Genomic DNA, 20,090 nt, shown 5'->3' with positions numbered 1-20,090 from the left:
CAGGGACCCCCTGGCAATAATTTTTTTAGATAAAAAGTCATTATGAATGAAAAATGGTTAAGTTGGACTTCATTAAAACTTTAAAATTCTGCTCTGCTAAATATACTGGTATCACAGAAAAAAGATAAGCCACAGATTAGAAGAAACTATTTATAAAACATATACCCAATATAGGCCTGTATCTAAATTCACAAGGAACTCACAGCAATCAACAATAAGAGAACAACTTAAAAATGGGCAAAACTGGGGATCCCTGGGTGGCTCAGCGGTTTGGCGCCTACCTTTGGCCCAGGGCCTGATCCTGGAGTCCCAGGATCTAGTCCTGCATCGGTCCTCCTGCATGGAGCCTGCATCTCCCTCTGCCTGTGTCTCTGCCTCTCTCTCTCTCTATCATGAATAAATAAATAAAAATCTTTTTAAAAAGTGGGCAAAAGATCTGAACAGACACCTCACCCAAGAAGATGTACAGATGGCAGATAAGAATTTGAAAAGATGCTCCACATCATGTATCATTAGGGAGTTACAAATAAATAACATTTAATAAGAAATAAATAGTAAGATTTCAACACAATGACTAAAATACAAAGAAATCTGACAATACCAAATGCTGGCAAAGATGTGGGGCAATAGGGCCTCTCATTCATTGCTGGAGGGAATGCAAAAAAATTTTTGAGATTTTATTTATTTGCTCCTGAGAGACACAGAGAGAGGCAGAGACACAGGCAGAGGGAGGAGCAGGCTCCCTGCAGGGAGCCCGACGTGGGACTCGATCCCAGGCCCCCGAGGTCACGCCAGGGCCCAAGGCAGACGCTCACCCGCTGGGGCCCCAGGTGTCCCTGGAAGGAGTGCAAATGGATGCAGCCAAGTTAGAAGACATCCAGCAGTGTCTTCCAAAGCTAAGCATAGTCTTAGTACACGATCCCCTCACGGCAACACTCGGGTATTTATCCAATTGAATTGAAAACTTTGTTCACAAATATTTGTAGCAGCTTTATTCATGATCACCAAAAACTGGGAGCAACCAGGATGTCTTTTAAAGGTGAATGAACAGGGCAGCCCAGGGCGTGACCCTGGGGTCCCGGGATCGAGTCCTGCGTCAGGCTCCCTGCATGGAGCCTGCTTCTCCCTCTGCCTGTGTCTCTGCCTCTATCTCTGTCTCATGAATAAATAGATAAAATCTTTTTTTAAAAAAGTGGTGTTGCATTATAAACCAAAGTATAAAATAAGCATCCACGAGTCCACGCTGATGTCAATAAATGGTGGAACACATTAAGTGGGAGGGAAGAGACAAACCTCCCACTGAAGCGTGTGGCTACGCAGAGGGGGAGGCACTGCCCAGCAGCCCTTTAGCGCGGGCTGCGCAGAGGGCCCTCCTCCCAAAGAGCACGGGATGGAAGAGGGGGCGGTGAGCAGCGTCACCCAAGAGGCCCCGACGAGCACGCACAGCCAGGCCATCCAGGGCGGCACCACTTGCTGAGTCACGGCGACATGCACACCTGTGACACGATGTGATGCAAGTGGCACTTGGCTTCTGCGCACATCCTCCCAAACCCCACAAACCCAGCCTAATGGGGAGAAAAACCGCCAACACATTGCAATACCGCAACCTCCTACAGCATACCCGACCCGGCCTCCTCCAGACTGACAAGGTCATCAAAACCCAAAAGCATGAGAAGCTGTCACAGCCCGGAGGGACCTCGGGAGACACGAGGACTGAACGTCATGTGGGGTCCTGGGTGAGGTCTTGGAATAGGAAGAGGACATTAGGGGGAAACTGAGGAAATCCGAATAGAGTGTGGACTTCAGTTAATAATGATGCATCAATATTGGGTCATTAATTGTGAGAAATGGACCCCACTGATGCACGATATTAACAGGGAAACTGGGATTGGCAGCCTATGGGGACTCTGTGCTGACACCCGCTATTTCTGTAAACCTAAAATTGTTAAAGAAGTAAAGTATTCTGTTTAATGCCGCATGAGTGGTCGTTTGTATCTGCTCTTCCCTCCTAGCTGCGCCCCTGGGGTGACCCAAAGGACCCTCCTCCTTTCCACCACAGAGAGAGGGGAGCTTCCCCGAGGAGCTCTGTGGGCCAGGAGGCACCTCGGGAACCACTGCCCGAGATGGGGTTTCTGAGGACATTGGTGTGGCAGGGCCAAGGGCACCCCCAAGCCCCAGAGACCGGGGGTGCGGTCACTGTGGGGCCAACGCACAGCCCGGATGCTTGACCTGCAGAAATCCTGGAAACCCTGGGGCTGAGTGTCCCTTGATGGTAGAAGCAGAAAAGCTCTCGACATGACACGGGAAGTACAAGCGAATGAAATGCCATGGGCCACGGCACCTGGTGACAGGGGTGTTTGCTCCGTTCCGGAGGCTGGATGTCCCCGGCCGGGGTGCCGGCGCTGGGGTTCTGGCGCGAGCTGTCGGGCTCCACGCTGTCGGGTGCCAGCACCTCGCCACACACGGCCTCTCCTAGGTACGTGTGCGTGTGCGTGGAGGGAGAGCGAGGAGCCTTCCATCTCTTCCTATTAGCACATGATCCCCTAAGGCCAAAGCTCCCCCGTCACGACCTCCTCTGATCCTAACCACCTCCCCCAATCCCATCTCCAAACGCCGTCACACTGGGGATTAGGGCTTCAACACATGGACCTAGGGGATGCCAGCATCCGGTCCACACGAAAGGTTGTACTTGAATCGCTGTGATCCAAAGCCCTGGGCTCCCACCAACTCCCGGGTTTATGCCAGTGCACAGACCCCAAGCCCCCGGATGCGGAGCCACTTACCACGGGGCTGTGATGGGAAAGAAGAAATCCCAGGCTTTTCGGGGACACTGGCTCTGAGCCGACGTTGATTCCTGAGACCCATAATGGCCCCGTGAGCACCAGTGAGGGCAGCGGCTTCCAGAGGGTAGGTGACCCATGGTGCTCTGGTCACGTCCATCTCACCGTGGGTCCAGAGGGTCCCTGACCCTACCTGGCTAGCACCCCATTGCCGAATACATAACTGGCGGCTAGCAGAAGCCCACGCTGGTTTCCTGGCCCCTGGGATGGGGGTGGTTATGGGGGGAAGGCCACTGCAACCTCAGAACCGCCCCTACCGGGGAAAGTCGTCCAGCAAGAGCAGTGAGGCACCTGCAGGGCGAGTGCAGAGATCAGTGCCACTGAGGAGAACGGGAAACAAGCGGGGTGGCGACTCCCCCCTTCCTATTGGAGGCCAACAGTGCACCGTGAGCCTGGCCAGGCGGGGCCTCCAAGCATCCGCTGCTCCTGCCCCGGTTTCACTACCCAGGGCTGCCCCTGGGGACCTGGACGGCTTTTCCTCTCCACGGACCTCACGCTGGCCCGTTACACAGGTGACGTCACACGGACTGAAGCGCGGAGCAGAAAGCAACTGTCCTCTGCCCGTCACGTGTGTGCCAGACAGTGAAAAATAAATTCCATATCAAGTGCAGGTTTTTCGGCCTCTGAAACATGTCGGGGCCCAGCAGCCTGGCAGCGCCTGGACGTTCCTTCCTGGAGAGCAAGTGGCTGCCTCCAGTCCCTTGTACCAAGAAGCAGACAGGTGACCGGTCCACCTTGCTTCCTGGGACACAAGCTGCCTCACCTGGCCGAGCTATTGCAGCGCCTCGGCCGGCAAAGCCCGGGCGCCAGCAGGTTCTGCGGTCGGTCCAGGCCGCCTCATGGTCCAGGCCGCATGCATCCGTCCCTGCAGCCCTGGCCGGCCCCATGCGAGCAACAGCACCCGCGCCGCGGCCCTGCTGCCTCCCGAAGGCCGCTCGCCTGCCAGTGGGCATGGACACACGCGGTTTGGAGAAGAGCCGAGAAACGTAGCTCACTGATGCTGATGTTCACAACATGGGCGATTTGGTCTGTTTAATGTGTGCAGATAAATCTGAAAAGTGGACTGGAAGAGGGCAGGACAGGAACAGGGCGGGGGGTGACGAGGTTTGGAGGGCAGCATCATCCCCAGCGTCGGGGACAGGACGCCGGGACGGTGGGATGTGGTCTGCTTGATTCTAGGTCCTGCAGCTAACAGGGAAGGACACAAGAACAGTGCAGCATGTCACAGCCAGACTGCAACCTCCTGCACAATGTGTCCAGGACGCAGTGGGGTCCACATCCCTCCTCCGAAACCTGGGTGGCGTGTGACAGCCTGTGGCATAACCGGCGGGCGGGGACCCAACAGGCGCTTTGCCCTCGGGGCTCCAGAGGCCGCATGCGGGCGCCCTGGGTGACCTGCGGTTTGAGCACCTCACAAGAATGCAGCCGCCCCGGCTCTGCCGGCAGGGTCACGGCAGGGTCACGGCGGCATCTATTCCTTCCCCCTGAGGCCGACCACATCATAAAGCAGGGACAGGCTGTGGGGCCCTAACACCCTGACCCACAGAATCCACGGACACCAGCAGCTGCCTCACAGCACTCACGCTGGGCTGCTGTGGTTCGCAGTGACGTGAAGCTGGGACACACAGAGGAAGCAATAAAGGGAGAAGGTTGAGGCTGGCGGCTGGTGGGGACAGAGGGAGGAAGGGGCAAAGCCCATCATCCACCCACAGGGCCTCCCACCCCCAGCCCTGCGGCAGCCGCACCCCAGAGCCCAGCCCTCACGTCCCAAGTGGAAGTGGAAGAGATTTGCTGTGCACCCCCCTTGCGTCCTGCCCGGCCACCTGCACAGCTGCTCTCCACCTCGACTCCGCTGTCACTGGAGGCCACCCCCTTGCCCTCTGCTGCCCATCCACCTGGGCCAGGAAAGGCCTGGCCCCCCAGGATGAAGCCATGTGCTTCTGAGAGCCTCCCATTTCTCACTCCCTCGCAAGCCCCCCACCTCTCCTGCCCACTCACCCACCACCATCACCTACCACCTGTGTCTCCCCAAAACTCCCTTCCCCTTTCCAGCCCTTTGAGCCCCAGTCCTTCGGGGTTGCTCTATTTTCCAGAGCCTTGCTTCGACTCCAAGACCAGGCTGCAGCCTTCGGCCAGCTTTCCCCCCATCCCCTGAGGCCCTGGTGTCCCCTGCTTCCTCTCCGGAGTCCTCTGCTCCCTGTGTCCCCACCCCATAACCAGTGCTTCCATCCCCACATGCCCGCTCCCCCAGGCCTCTGCAGCTCCACTTCCCCCGCGTGCCCCTGGGGGGGGGGGGGGGGGGGACTCTGCACCCACGGCCAGCCACCAGGTCCGGTCCTCTGCCCCTCCCGTCCCCACGCCCGACCCCCTGCACCCCTGGCCTCCGCCCCTGGGTCCCCAGGTCCCCGCGCCCCCGGACTCCCGCGCCCCTGCACCCTCGAGTCCCCGCGCCCCCGCGCCCCCCGGGGCCCCGCCCCCCTGCGCTCCCCTGCGCTCCCCTGCGCTCCCCTGCGCTCCCCTGCGCCCCCGGACCCCCCGCGCCCCCGACCCCTACGCCCCCGCGCCCCCGACCCCTACGCCCCCGCGCCCCCGACCCCCTGCGCCCCCGGACCCTGTGCCCCCGGGTCCCCGCGCCCCCAGACCCCTGCGCCCCAGGACCCCCAGACCCCCGCGCCCCCGCCCCCCTGCACCCCCGCGCCCCAGGACCCCCAGGTCCCCGCGCCCCCGCGCCCCCCGCGCCCCCGCGCCGCGCGCCCAGGTGGATTCGCGCGCGTTGCGTGGAGACGAGCGGCGGGCACACCCTACCCCGGCGGCCCCGCCCCCCACGCCGCGGATTGGCTCCCCGCGGGCTGCCCGGGCCCCGGTTGGCTGGCGCCGCGCGGCGGCCGGGCCCGTTTCACGGTGGGTAGCACCGCAGCGTGGATGCTGCTCGGTCCCGCCGCGGCCCCCAGGAGCGTGGAGCCGAGCGGCCGGGCGGGGCCGGGCGGGGGCACCGCCGGAGCCGCTCCGCCGCCCACCCCGGGCCCGCGGCCGAGGGCAGCCCGGGGTCGCGGCCGCGCCGAGTGGCCGCGGGCGGCGGACAAAGGGCCATGCGGGGCCGGGAGCCGCGGCGCGGGGCGCGCGGGAACCAGGGGCCGCAGAGGCGCCGCTGAGCACGCCCGAGGCGGGGCGGGGACGGCGCGATGCCGTGGTTCCCGGTGAAGAAGGTCCGCAAGCAGATCAAGCTGCTGCTGCTGCTGCTGCTGCTCACCTGCGCCGCGTGGCTCACGTACGTGCACCTGAGCCTGGTGCGCCAGGGCCGCGCGCTGCGCCAGCGGCTGGGCTACGGGCGAGGTAGGGAGGGGGCGCCGGGGGGGGGCGGGGGGCGCGGCTCGGCCGGGCCAGGAGCCCAGTGACGTCAGCAGTGACGCGCGCGACCCTCCCGGGGAGCGTCCCCCCACCTAGGCAGACTCGGGCATCCGACCCGGAGCCAGGAGCGACGGGGTTTCCCGAGGGCTCTGGGAGGCCCCGCCCCCAGGCCCCGCAGGCTGGGATTTTCGAGAAGGCCTGGCAGGTCCGCCCCTCGCCCCCTTAGCGGAGCCTCAGTCTACCCATCTGCCCGGGAGAGGGCCGGGTGGGTGGGGAGGGGCTTGGAGGGAGCTGACTGGCGCTGTAGGGCCGTCCTGGCCGGGATGCCCCAGGCAAACCTCTCACAGGGGCCTGAGATGCTTTTGTGCGGAGGGGAAGCAGGGAAAGGGGGATCCAGCCTGGGGACCCCTCAACTGTCTGGAGTGAACTTTCCCAGGCTCCTCCAGCTCACACTCCAGTGGGGACAGTGAACCCACAAAACAAGTCAGGCCCTGGGGAGTGTTGGGAGAGACAGCAGGGGAGGGTCGGGCTCCTGGGCTCCTGCAGTTCAGGGGATGCCTCCAGGGATGCGATGGCCTCTTGAAGGTGGTGACACACCTGGAGGAACGGGACTGAAAAGCCGGTGGGGAGAGGAGAAGCAGAGAGCCTGGAACCTGGGCGGGGTGGGGGGGACAGGAGAGGGAAGGACCTCGGGGCAGGCGTGACCCCCCACACACATCCCGGGGCAGACTGCCCCGACCCTTAAGGAGGCACGGTGCTGTGTGTCCTTATGATGGGAGGCAGGGAGACAGAGTCTTGCTTCCTAAAGACTCAGGCCCATGACCGTGGCTCACAGCAGCAGGGCGCTCTCCACCCAGGAGTCCAAGCCTCCCTGTTCCCACTCCTGCCTCCCAGCTGCCGAAGCCACGGCCACCTCTCCTGTGCCTAGACACTGGGCCCCCCAGATCTTCCAGGCCCAGAGCTTGGAGCTTGTCCCAACCCCCTGAGTCTACACACCTCACAGCCACCACACTCTTGAGAGGCTGAGTCCCTAAAAGAGGCCCCCCTCCCCCAGCTATCAGCAAACAAGGCAAGACCCCAGAGCGTGACCCAGTGACACAGAACAAGACCGGCCTCCCTTCCCCAGCCACCTCTGTGGCTTCTCAAGCGACCACAGTCCTCCCCAACTTGACTTCCTGAGCAGCTGGGGAGTCTAGCTCAGCAACCGGGAGGGGGTGGGGGTGTGGGAACCCCATTTCTGAGTCCCTGTCTGCCCTCAGCTCCCCCAGCAGAGAGGCTGGGACACTGGCCAGACTGCCCTTGCTGCTCCTGGGTGAGCAGGAGCCGCTCCGGGTCCTGGAAGGTCAGACTCCCACGTGGCACCTTCCAGGAACGGCCGGCGCCCTCGGGTCTCGGCTCTGGCCAGCCCCACCTCGGGCCAGCCTTGGGCTCCCCCGGGGGCAGGGCTTGTGAGAAGCCGAGCAGCTAGACGTGCCCGGGGCCTTTTCAAGTGTTGGGGTCAGTGCTATGTTCACTGACAACTGGGAGGCAGCGTCGGAGAGGGGCAGGGGGGCTACTTCCCTGGTGTCCCACAGGGCGCCTGTGTGGCAGGTGGCCCTGTGTTCCTGCAGGACGGTGGCGGCAGCCTGGGCTGGGACCGCACCGCCGAAGGCCCCTAATACCCATGGACTGAGCTTGGTGGGCAGGGAGCATCGGGGCCAGGCTGTAGGGATTTGGCCCTGAGCCTCTTAGGGGCTCATCTCCCAGCTGGACAGAGGGCGGCGAGGGAGGAACCCAGGAAGAGCAGGTGGGCAGGCACCATGGGCACCCACAGGCCAGAGACCAAGGGCAGCTGCCCTGTCCCGGAGAGGGGGCTCAGGCCATGTGTCCACACAGGAATTCAGCTCCCGGGGCTGGCTCGAAGGAAGGCCAGGGGGGTTGAAACCAGGCTTGCCCTGGAGCAGAGGCTGGGCTCCTGGATGGGGGAGCCCTGGGTGGGAACGCCAGGAGAGGCAGAGGTGGGGTACAGTAAAGCCTCCCTTCAGAGCCTCAGGTCCCGGGGTGTGGCACCCACCCCCACCACCCAGGGGACAGCACGGGACGTTCAGGTCCACAGCTCGGGCAAGAGGTCCAGGAATCTGAGGGAGTTGGGGGCCTGGACGTGGTCTGCTGCAGGCTAGGGCGTGGGGGGTACACAGACAGACCTAGGAAGGGGTCCCCCGGGGGACAGTCTCCCTCCAGAGTCCCGATGGCCCAGGCCTCCACAGCCAGACCAGCGTGTGCAACCCCCTTCTGTCCAGACTGGTCAGGGCTCCTTTGGTCCCGAACCCCCACTCAAGGGCGGCCCGTGGCACCTGTGCCATGAGCCGGGCCCGGCCTCACCTTATGGCACAAGCGCCGGCTGTCCCAACAGCAAGGCCCGGCACTGACCCTTGGCACACGGTGGGGGGGGGGGGCAGGGGAGCACAAAACCCCATGAGGGACAAGAGCTGAGGGTGCAGCGCGGTAGAGCTGGGGGCCTTGCTGGGGACACAGCCCGGTGGGGCGGCCAGGTGAGTGTGGACCTGTGGACCTGGCGTGGGCTTGACGGGGGCTGCCTGCCCGCAGAGGTGTGGAGGGGGCCCGGCAGGGAGCAACTGCACAGCAACGGGGCGGTGGGTACCGGGAGCAGCTGACGCGGAGGGGCCGCAGCGGGAGGCGCCAGTGCCCCCGGCGGACCCCGGCAGCGGGGGCTGTGCCCCATGATGCCCCACGTGCTGCCCACAGACGGTGAGAAGCTGAGCGGAGTGACCGAGGGCAGGGGCGTCCGCGCTGCGCTGTCCACGCACAGGGCGGAGGACTCCAGCGAAAGCCGAGAGGAGGAGCAGGTGGTGAGCGGGGCCGCGGGCAAGAACATGCTGCGCCGTGCCCAGGCCCCGAGGCCACGCAGGGGCCGGTGTGTGGATGCAGGGGTGCGGCTGGCTGGCACCCGCGTGGCCTGGCCCAAGTTCCGTCCGTGCGGACGCAGGTGGTGCCTCGCGGGCTGGCCCAGGGTGCGGCTGGCAGGCGTGACAGGGCCGTCGGGACGTGTCACCTGGGGGACGGTGGACTTGGGGCTTTCCAGCTGGTGGCGTGCAGGGCAGTCCTTGTGCGGTTTGTGTCGGGCTGTGTGTGCTTGTGTGACCCCTCCCTGCCCTCCGTGTCTCAGCGTTGACCCCGTTGACCCCGGTGCCTTTTCTCTCCTGGAGCCTGAAGGCCGGGACCCAAACCTGCCGTTCCCTGTGGGGGCCAGAAAGCCGCCCCCCCTGAACCTCACTCGTCAGGTGCCCCCGTGGTGGGAAGAGGTGAGCGCTGCTTGGCTTGCGGGGCTGCGGGGGCACGCTGGGGGGGACTTTGCCCAAGGTAAGGCCCCCTCCCGCCCCTCAGTACAAGGGGCAGGCGAACCTGCACGTCTTTGAGGACTGGTGTGGAGGCGCCGTGGGCCATCTGAGGAGGAACCTGCACTTCCCGCTCTTCCCCCACGTGAGTGCTGGGGGCAGGGCGCGCCCCCTTGTGGGGAGGGCATGCGGGGTGCGGAGGGCGTGCGGGTGCTTTGACGTCACAGGCCCCTGCCCCTAGACCCGCACCACCGTCAAGAAGTTGGCCGTGTCCCCCAAGTGGAAGAACTACGGACTACGGATTTTCGGCTTCATCCACCCGGCGAGAGATGGTGCGAGGGTGGGGGTGTGCCGGGGAGGGAGTCAGAAGGGCCGCACGCCCCCCTGAGTCCTTGTCCTGTGGCCTAGGAGACGTCCAGTTCTCTGTGGCTTCAGATGACAACTCTGAGTTCTGGCTGAGCCCAGACGAGAGCCCGGCGGGCGCCCAGCTGGTGGCCTACGTGGGCAAGGTACCCTGGACCCCACAGCACGCCCGCCCCGGCCCTGCACCCACACGCCCGTCTGTCTTCAGCGGGCCTCCTGCCGCCTCCGTCACCTCCAGCTTCTGAGGGACGGGGACTGGATGAGGCTGGTGCCCCCAAGGAGAGGGTGAACCCCCACCCCCCACCCCCTCTGTATCGCTCCCCAGACTGGCTCAGAGTGGACGGCACCTGGAGAATTCACCAAGTTCAGCTCCCAGGTGTCCAAACCCAAGCGGTGAGTGCCTGGGCGGGGCGTGCGCATGAGTGAGCACACGTTAGCACACACAGCACACCTGAAACCACTGCCCTCATCCTGTCCTGGCCAGACAGCGCTGGGAGCCATCCCGGAGCGCCCCATCTCTGGGCTCCCTGTTTTTGGGGCACAGTGGCCACATGTCCCCCTGACTCCTCATGTCCCCAGGCTCATGGCCTCCCGGAGGTACTACTTCGAGCTGCTGCACAAACAGGACGACCGAGGCTCGGACCATGTGGAAGTGGGTGTGAGTGTGACTTGCCCTCCGTGGCCTCCTAGAGCATCGCCTCCCTGCCCCTGCCCTCCCTGCTCCTAGCAGTCCCCGAAGGGCAGTGGTGCGGACCCTCCCGCCCCCCCACCACCGTGTTCCCGTCCAGTTGGCAAAGCAGACCCCCAGGGACGGCCCCCGGCTGCTTGGAGAGGCTTCGTGGAGGAAGTGGGGCCTGAGTAGTCTTGAGAGATGACACGTTCATGGGGGGATGTCCTCTTCAGGAGAGAATTTGGGACGGGCTGCATGGGGTGAATTCCAGATCTCAGGAAGGCAGAGGATGGCAACACCCAGCATTCCTCCAGAACTCCAGGGGGTAGGGGGTGGGGACAGCTCTGGCTTTGTCCTGACGACGGTGGTTATTGGGTTTACATTCCAGGAAAACCCCTTCAGCCCTGGAGCCTGGGGGAGGGATGTCTTGTGCAGTCCCTGAACCAGGGAGGTGGGAAAGGAGGGGGGGCAGGGGTGCACAGGACAGAGGGCCCGACCGGGCTGCGCATGGGGTGATGACTAGAGTGGGATGGGGGTGCTCAGCGCAGCCCGTGGGAGGTCGCCTGTGTCCAGCATATGTGACAGGCATCACCCCAGCCCAGCTGGCACGGAGTGGGGTGACCTCGTGGAAGCTGAGGACGAGCTGGGAAGGGAAGAGGCCCTGGAACAGCTCCTGGGAAGTCCAGCCTGGGAGGAGGGCAGAGGGACAGAGCCTGCGGAGGAGACTGGGAGACAGAGGGGGACCCTGGTCTCGTGAGGGGGGGGTGTGCGAGCCCTGGGAGGGTCCGCAGTGACCTCCAGGAGAGCCGCGGCTGCAGAATGGGGAAGCAGGCCGCAGGGGGGTGCCCAGGACGTCAGTAGGGGCCTGGAGGGAGCAAGGGGAGGGGGTCCTTACCTGCCTCCCATCCACCCTCCAGATTCCCTGCACCCTTGAAGGGGCTGTCCCGACTAGGTCCCATGCCCACATCAGAGAAGACCTGTTCCTTTGAAGCTGTTCCTGTCCTCACCCCACACCTTGGTCCTGACTGCTCTCTCCCTCCCCCAGTGGCGAGCCTTCTTGCCAGGCCTGAAGTTTGAGGTCATCGGCTCTGCTCACATCTCCCTGTACACAGGTGAGGGGCCCAGTGCCTCGGTGGGGAGGGGGGCTCTGGATGCGGATGCGGGTGCGGAGAGCTGAGGAGTGGTCTCTGGGCACTCCTGGGGTCCCCCGTGCCTCTCTGTGCCCCCAGATGAATCATCCCTGAAGATGGACCATGTGGCACACGTGCCCCAGTCTCCAGCTAGCCACGTGGGGGGGCACCTGCCGCAGGAGGAGCCCAGAGCTGACATGCTGCGCCCAGACCCCCGAGACACCTTCTTCCTCAGTGAGCCGGGACCCCCCAGCCCAGGGGGCGGGGCTTGGAGGGCGGGGCGGGGCTTGGGAGGTGGGGCAGGGCGCTGCCTGCCACTCACGCTGTGGCCACGCCCCCACAGCACCCCGGGTGGAGCCTTCCAGCCTGGAGAATGTGCTGGAGCCCTGCGCCTACGCCCCCACCTATGTGGTCAAGGACTTTCCCATTGCGAGATACCAGGGCCTGCAGTTTGTAAGTGCCCGAGAGCCCCCCGGGACCCAGGCCGCCTCCCGGGGTCCCCTGAGCCCTGCGCCCCGCCCGCAGGTGTACCTGTCCTTCGTCTACCCCAACGACCACACGCGCCTCACTCACATGGAGACTGAAAACAAATGCTTCTACCGGGAGTCGCCGCTGTACCTGGAGAGGTGGGTGGGGAGGGTGGGGGGCGCACTGGCGGGGCGGGGGGCGGGGTCCGCGCTGATGCCCCGCCCCCCCGCAGGTTCGGGTTCTATAAGTACATGAAGATGGACAAGGAGGAGGGCGAGGAGGACGAGGAGGACGACGTGCAGCGCCGGGCCTTCCTCTTTCTCAACCCCGATGGTGAGGCAGGCGCCCCGGTGCCCCCAGCCTGCGGCCTACCCCCCCCCCCCCCCCCCCCGGGGCCGGCGGCTCACTCGTGCCTCCCGCAGACCTCCTGGACGACGAGGACGAGGGGGAGCTGCTGGATAGTCTGGAGCCCACGGAGGCGCCCCCCCCGCGCGGCGGCCTCCTCCCCTCGACCACGGCCCCCACCCCGCCGAGCCCCAGGCGCTCCCGGGCGCTGAGCTGGGCCGCGCGCCCCCCGCCCCTCCTGCTGGGCCGCGCCCCGCGCCCCCGAGCCGCGCCCGCGCCGCCCAAGGTGTACGTGACCCGCGTGCGCCCCGGGCCGCGCGCTCCCCCTCGGGCCCTGGCGCCCCTGGGCCCGCGCAGCCCCCCGCGGCCGCCCTTCCCCGGCGTCTTCCTCCGCCCCCGGCCGCTCCCCCGCATGCAGCTGCGGGCGCCCCCCCGGCTGCCCCGGCCTCCAGGCCACAGGACCGGCCGCCCCCAGGCCGTGCAGCCGCGGACCCCTGCCCGGGCTCAGGCCACGCAGGGCAGCCGGGAGGCCCAGGCGCGCGTGCCCGCCCTCGCCGCGGCCACCGCGGGCTTGAACTCGTCGTCGGAAGCACAGCCCGTGACTTCCTTCCTGAGCTTGTCCCAGGTGTCCGGGCCGCAGCCGCCTGGGGAGGACGAGCAGGAGGAGGAGGAGGAGGCGGACGAGGACAGGGCCCCGGGCGCGGAGGACAGCGACGAGGCGGCGGGGCCCCCGCGGGGCCGCTGGCGCGAGGACGCCATTGACTGGCAGCGCACGTTCAGCGTGGGCGCCGTGGACTTCGAGCTGCTGCGCTCCGACTGGAACGACCTGCGCTGCAACGTGTCGGGGAACCTGCAGCTGCCCGAGGCCGAGGCCGTGGACGTGGTGGCTCAGTACATGGAGCGGCTGAACGCGCGCCACGGCGGGTGAGGGGGAGGGGGCGAGGGGGTGCAGGGGAGGGGAGGCCCTTGTGGGTATGCAGAGAGGGGGCACAGGGGAGGGCAGGCCCTGGTCTCTGGAAGCCTGCAAACCGGGGGTGATGGGCTCCGGGAGTGGCGAACACGCTCCCTGGGGGAGAGTCTTATATGCCTGTCTCCTCTGGGGCTGCTTATGGTGCAAGTTCCCTGTCCACTGTTAGAAGCCTGACCCCCACACACACCCGGGACCGGCTCCCCTGTCCTGCACCTCCAGACCCCACCCTCACCTTGGGCCTGAACCCAAGAACGAATCTGAGCCAGCCGGGTCTGTCCTCAAGGGACAGACACAGCCAAAGGTCAAGCCCAGAGTCCCCGGCTCCCTCCTCTCCTGGCACCATGCCACTGGGTCTTCCAAGCGGGAAGACTCCAGGGAAGGACCCAGCGCTCCTGCCTGTTGCTGCCTCTGGTCTCCCCCAGGCCGGGAGATTCCAGGCCTGTCTCCACTCCCACCCCCACTCCCTCATAGGTAGTGCTGTGGAGAGTGGGAGGCCCCGTCTGGGCCCCCAGGAGAGCCTGGAAAGTTCTGAGCCGTGTGAGCCCTGAAGGAGGAGCAGGATCTGCCCAGCTAGCCACGGCACGCAAAGGCAGGGGGGCCGCTGTGGGCCTCGAGCAACCTGCCTAGCACCCCTCTTTCTTGCTTGCAGTACAAGGTTCTGGGCAGGACAGGGGTTCGACTTGTTTGGGTTGGAGAACGGCGTCTCCCCTCCTTGGAGAGGAGTAAACAGGATGGGAAGCCCAGAGGAGCCACGAGTGACAGGCTGTGATGGGACGGACGGCATGGCGGGCAGGGGTGGGCTTCTGGGGGGCCCTCAGCTTCCCGAGAGCGGCAGATGGGTGGCCCCAGGACCAAGGGTGTGGGTAGACCCAGGGCGTCTGCAGCAGAACGTCCATGATGCTGGGGAGAACTCGCGGGGAGGGCAGGGTGGACAGGAGAGGTGGGCACCCCTCGGGGGTCACACAGGTAGGCGCCACGGTGAGGGGCGCTGCCCGCGCAGGGAGGACAGGCGGGAGGGAGCAGCAGGGCAGGAGCCCGTTTTCCCGGGATGACCAGCCTCTGCTTGAAGACAGGGCAGGGGACAAAGGACACTCAGCGGGGCAGGGGCAGGGGCAGGCCCAGGCACGTCCTCAGGGCCTCCGAGTGGCAGGCGAGCGCCGGAAGCCGGTTGGAGGCTCCGCGCAGAGGCGGGCGCCAGGAAGGGGGCTCAGCCCACATGAGGGCACGTGGAGGGCAACTTAGGATCTGCTTGAGGCCCTCCGAGGCCACCTGAAGACCTCGACCTCGTCCTGCGGCCGCTGGGGGCCCTGAAGTCCCCTGAGCGCGTTCTAGAGGAGCGCATCCACTGGGGAGGCCCGGTGGCGGGGAGGGCGGACGGGGCTGCCTCCGCAGGACGGAGGCGCTCCGCGTGGCCTGCCTTCTCCAGCTCCCGGGAAGCCCGGCCCCCTGGGGGGGGGGGTCACCGAGCAGAGGGGGGACCGCCCGTGCCCAGGCCAAGGGCGCTGACCCAGGCCGCTCGGCTTACCAGGCGCTTCGCGCTCCTGCGCATCGTGAACGTGGAGAAGCGCCGAGACTCGGCCCGCGGCAGCCGCTTCCTGCTGGAGCTGGAGCTGCAGGAGCGCGGGGGCGGCCGCTGGCGCCTGTCGGAGTACGTGTTCCTGCGGCTGCCCAGGGCGCACGCTGGGGACGGGGACGCAGACGCCGAGTCCGACGCGGAGCCCGACGCGCCGAGCCCTGAGCCTGCCCCCGTCGTTTCCACGCGCCCTGATGGCCGCCCCGAGCTCTGCCGGCCGCTGCACCTGGCCTGGCGCCAGGATGTGACGGTGCACTTCATAGTGCCAGGTGCACGGGGGGAGGGGGGGTGGCTGGTGAGGGAGCCCAGGGGCGGGGGGCGGGGGTCCTGGTGAGGGAGCCCAGGTGGGTGACGGGAGGGGGGGCTGGTGAGGGAGCCGGGGGGAGGGGGGGGGTGGGCCTGGTGAGGGAGCCCAGGTGCGGGGGTGGGTGCTGGTGAGGGAGCCCAGGTGCGGGGGGGGGGGGGGGGGGGCCGCCTCCAGGACGGGGTAGCTCTGGTGAGCAGAGGCCGCTTGGGATGGACTCAGGCCCGTCTCCCCCAGTGAAGAACCAGGCGCGCTGGGTGGCACAGTTCCTGGCGGACATGGCCACGCTGCATGCCCGCACCGGGGACTCGCACTTCAGCGTCATCCTGGTGGACTTCGAGAGCGAGGACATGGATGTGGAGCGGGCCCTGCGCGCTGCCCACCTGCCCCGGTAACCGCGCCCGCACCCCCGCCTCCTGGGGGCCGCGGGGTTCCCCCTGCGCGCCGGGGCTGCGCCTGTGACTTCCCGCCCGCTCTTCCTCGCCCCTTCAACCCCCCCAGGTACCAGTACCTAAGGCGAACCGGAAACTTCGAGCGCTCCGCGGGCTTGCAAGCTGGCGTGGACGCCGTGGAGGTGCGCGGGAGGGAGCGAGGGCAGGAAGCCGAGGGAGGGCTGGGCCTAGGGGGACGGCGCCGGGACCTCCATGATCTCCGTGATCTCCACCTCCAGGACGCCAGCAGCATCGTCTTCCTGTGTGACCTGCACATCCACTTCCCGCCCAACATCCTGGACAGCATCCGCAAGCACTGTGTGGAGGGCAAGCTGGCCTTCGCGCCCGTGGTCATGCGCCTGGGCTGTGGAAGCTCGCCGGGGGACCCGCACGGTAATGCCTTGGGCGGCCCCAGAGCGCTAGAGCTGCCGCCTGCGCCAGGGTAAAATCAAGGCCCCGGAGGCAGGCCTGGGCCTGTCGGTGCCCCTCCTGGTGCCCAGGTCCCCCCAGAACCTCCAGGGTCATGCCTGACCCCCAAGAGCCTTCTCCAGCACGCTAGTCACGAGCTCCGCAAATGGGTGCCCCCCCGGGAGCCGCTCCAACGTGGGACCCCGTCCCAGACCCACTCCTGCAGCTGGGGAGGAAGGCTCGCGGGGCCAGGGGTCTGAGGGGCACCTTCCTGCCCAGGTTACTGGGAGGTGAATGGCTTCGGCCTCTTCGGGATCTACAAGTCAGACTTTGACCGGGTCGGAGGCATGAACACCGAGGAGTTCCGCGACCAGTGGGGGGGCGAGGACTGGGAGCTCCTGGACAGGTGAGCGCCTCCACAGCCCTCAGGGAGACCAAGGACGCTTCCATAGCTTCCCTTGAGTGGGGAGGGTGAAGCCCAGGGGATCCTCCCGGCTGCGGGGACTGTGTCCTCCTGCTTGGTCTCTGCCCGAGGAGAGACCCTTTGACTCCACCCCAAGTCCCCAAGCCCCTTCTTACTTCCAGGGCCCTACAGACTCTGTCCCCAGACCGCGCCGCCCCCGTGGTGCCCCTGGGCCCCCATTGCCACCAGGTCCCAACGCAGTGGGAGCCCTGACCCCCCAGATCCTACAGGCTCTGGGGCAGCGCTGCCACCCCACCCTGGCTCCTGACACCCCTTTCTGCCCAGGGTCCTGCAGGCAGGGCTGGAGGTGGAACGGCTCCGACTGAGGAATTTCTACCACCACTACCACTCCAAGCGGGGCATGTGGGGCACGCGCAGCCGGAAGGGCTCCCGCGGGGGGAGCCCGTGACCAGGCCGCCCGCCCGGCTGCGCCCTGAGGTGGCGGCTGGGGGCCAGGCCCCGGGCCTGGTCCCGGGTGACACGGGGCACCTCGCAGGGCACCGCCACCACCGTGCCTGGCCCTCGCGGCCACCCCGCGCCCCTCGCCGCAAGGCAGCCTTCACAGCTGCGTGGGGCGCGCCGGTCTCCACACCCTGTGCGATGATTTCTGTGAAATTTTGCCGTAGCGACGACATTGTTTTCAGGATTTCCAAGAGTTATGTCTGTTCCGTTTTTTATTCAGAATGAAATGAAATATTTTTTTTAGTTCTGACTTGTCCTCTGCCTGGTTGTGTCGGGAGGGCAGAAACGGTGCCCGGCGACAGCAGGGAGCCCGCCGGCCTTGGGTACCCGGAGCCCCTGCCCCGAGGGCCTGCTCATGGCTGCAGCCGCCACACCGCCCCCTGTGCCCCTTGCCACGCTCGGGAGCCTCGGCTCCGGAGGTGGGCTGACCTCCTTCCCACCCCCCCACCCCCGGTGCGGTGGAGGCACGCAGCCTTGGGCAGGGGCACGGCCTTGGCACCTGCCAGGAAGGAGCAATTGGCCATCGCACTGCCTTCCCTTTTGAAAACAGAACTTGGGTGTCAGTCCCGACCCCGTCGTCCCAGGAGGGGAAGGTGAACGGGCAGGGCCCTAGGACCACGCTGGGGGCAGCACTTAGCTGAGCTGCCAGAAGCAGAAAACCCCCCTCAAGCTGGTTGACACTGTGATGGGGGGAGGGGAGCTGGGAGCTGATCTGACTTCTGTTCACGTAAGTGGGAGTTCAGGCTCTGGGCGCTCCGGGTGAGTACTGACAGATGAAGATGCTCTCGAGGCCTGGCTCCTCCTGGGGGTGTCAGCGGTCGGAAGCTGGGTCCCAGCCCCAGGAGGGAGGCTGGTGCTCTGCCTGTGGGAGATCTCTGTGGCCGGCACAGACAGCGGAGAACATCTCATAGTTCTGGGGGTCTGAGGTCCTAAAGCCAAGGTCTCTACAGGCTCGAGCTCCTGGAGGCTTTAAGATCAAACCGGCTTCACCCTCGGCACACTGAGAGGCTGCTTGGGTTCTGGGCTCAGGGCTTCTTCCTCTGCCCTCAAGCCAGCAGCTTGCTGTTTTCACAACAGCCACTCCGGAGCTCCCGGTGTCTCCCCTCTGCTTCCATTGTTGCATCTTTCCCCGACCCTCCTAACTCTGTCTCGTGAGGACACCTATGACTACGCATTCACCAGGATAATCTCTCATCTCGATCAGTATTCTTTATGTAACCACATCTGCAGAGTTCTTCTTGCCACGTAAGGTGTCGGTCACAGGTTTCAGGGATTGGGGCCTGGATGCCTTTGGGGCCGTGATTCTTCCTCGTTCACATTCAGTGGGAAGGCCGTCCAACCCAGCAGCCCAAACAGTCCTCGTGAGGTTGACCCAAGGTGTCATCTCAGGTTGTACCTCGCCATGAACACGGGGCAGCAGGAACCATCCCAGGGAGAGAAGAACCAGATGGACACCACCCTCTGGCCCTGAGAAGATTCTAGAAATGACCTTGCTGGAAGGGACATTCAGCCCTGCCACCGCTGAGCAGAGTGGCCAGCAGATGCTTGTGGACACTAAGTCACCTGTGACCAGCTTCACAACAGGTGCTGCTGGTCCAGAGAGCACAAGTGCCTACGGGGCAGGGGTAGCAGCTCACCCGCCTCATCTCTGCTCGGAAGCTACCAGGGCCCTTCGTTCATGCTGCCCTCCTCTCCCCCAGTGTGAGCTCAGATGGCATTTTCTCTTTTTCATAACAAGAAAACTAGTGCTGGATGCAGAAATACATTCTCCAAAAGGGAGAGGAGGAGAGAAGAGAAACATCAACAACAGGCAGGTGAAGCAAACACCTCAGAGAAATTATGTCAGGAAGCAGGAGGAGATTTCAAGCGAAACCCCATGTAATCTGAATTATACATATGCCATAATTTATTAACCCATTTTAATAATTATTTATTGAGCACACAGTACATGTTGAGCAGTTAAGCATGAAGGGAAAAGAAGTGAACACGAGAGACAAGAATTGGCCCTCTTGGAACTTTACCTTCCGGCGAAGGGTGAGGGGAGCAGACAATAGACACAACACAGAAAATGTCTAGTATGTTAGCTGGTGGCAGCTGTTGTAGAAAATAATTAAGCCCTCTCCCCCAAAAAAGAAAAAGAAGATAATTAAACCCTGAAAGAGAACAGTAAGTTTGAGCAAGCCCGCAGTTGTAAACAGTGCTCAGAAAAAGCAAGCCTGAGAAGCAGATGTCCCAGAGAACACCTGCAGGCTGTACAGTGGCTACGGTCAGAGGTGACACTTGAAATTGTTTTTTTCTAATTAGTGATTAACGCCTGTCACCACTCCTCAATGTCATATTGGAAGTACAGTTGACCCTTGAACAATACAGAGGGATTAGGGCAGCAACCCCCTGCATAGTCAAAAATCCCTATATAACTTTTGCCCCCAAAACCTGGCTGCTAAGAGCCTACTGGTGATGGGAAGCCTCACCAATAACACAAAACTGTCAGTTGACACATATTTTGTTATTATTGTTTATTTTTTTATTTTTTGACACATTTTATATGAATTATGTACTTTTTTAAAAATAAGCTGGAAAAAAGAAAATGTTAAGAGAATCACAAGGAAGAGAAACTACACTTAGGGTACTGCACTGTATCAAAAAAAAAAAATCCACAAATAGGTGGACCTGCACCATTCAAACACATGCTGTTCAAGAGTCAACCACATTAGCTAATGCAATAAGACAAGAAAAGGAAATAAGTTAGACATATGGGAAATTAAAGGGATGCACGCATAAAGGGCTTTGTTTGCAGATGATCAGCTATGTAAGAAATCCAAAAGAATCAGCGAAATAACAACAAACCATCCTGGAACTAATAAGCAATTGCAGCAAAGTTGCAGGATATAAAGTTAATACACCAAAGTCACTTGCTTTCCTATAGATCAGCAATGAATAATTAGAACTTGAAATTTAGGGGCACCTGGGAGGTTCAGAG

General features: G+C 63.9%; 1 protein-coding gene across 2 annotated transcripts; it reads left to right on the top strand.

Moving 5' to 3' along the window:
* The first annotated feature begins 5,926 nt into the window (after positions 1-5,926).
* B4GALNT4 (beta-1,4-N-acetyl-galactosaminyltransferase 4) lies at positions 5,927-17,360 on the top strand. 2 transcript variants are annotated; one of them, XM_072791272.1, is made up of 20 exons: positions 5,927-6,173; positions 8,934-9,034; positions 9,395-9,490; positions 9,573-9,668; positions 9,765-9,855; positions 9,932-10,032; positions 10,212-10,279; positions 10,466-10,544; positions 11,602-11,668; positions 11,786-11,920; positions 12,030-12,139; positions 12,212-12,312; positions 12,387-12,487; positions 12,577-13,423; positions 14,998-15,311; positions 15,584-15,737; positions 15,848-15,920; positions 16,017-16,170; positions 16,465-16,591; positions 16,934-17,360. In XM_072791272.1, the coding sequence occupies exons 1-20, from the start codon at positions 6,023-6,025 to the stop codon at positions 17,055-17,057; spliced, it is 3,090 nt and encodes a 1,029-aa protein (XP_072647373.1). In that variant the 5' UTR covers positions 5,927-6,022; the 3' UTR covers positions 17,058-17,360. The 2 variants fall into 2 exon arrangements, with proteins under 2 accessions (XP_072647373.1, XP_072647372.1); XM_072791271.1 differs by having other exon boundaries at positions 5,928-6,173; positions 8,934-9,037.
* The last annotated feature ends 2,730 nt before the right edge of the window (positions 17,361-20,090 follow it).

This window comes from Canis lupus, chromosome 21, assembly GCF_048164855.1.
Source record: "Canis lupus baileyi chromosome 21, mCanLup2.hap1, whole genome shotgun sequence".
Lineage (NCBI taxonomy): Eukaryota > Metazoa > Chordata > Mammalia > Carnivora > Canidae > Canis > Canis lupus.
Note: the sequence above shows the minus strand (reverse complement) of the source record. Positions and strands in the feature narration are given on the sequence as shown.

Bases quoted from the DNA above. Each gene is read 5' to 3' on its own strand.
- B4GALNT4 (XM_072791271.1), top strand. From the start codon at position 6,023: ATGCCGTGGTTCCCGGTGAAGAAGGTCCGCAAGCAGATCAAGCTGCTG. The intron at 9,038-9,394 runs GTGAGCGGGGCC...TCTCTCCTGGAG, and splicing joins GCCGAGAGGAGGAGCAGGTG to CCTGAAGGCCGGGACCCAAA. The intron at 16,171-16,464 runs GTAATGCCTTGG...CTTCCTGCCCAG, and splicing joins CTCGCCGGGGGACCCGCACG to GTTACTGGGAGGTGAATGGC.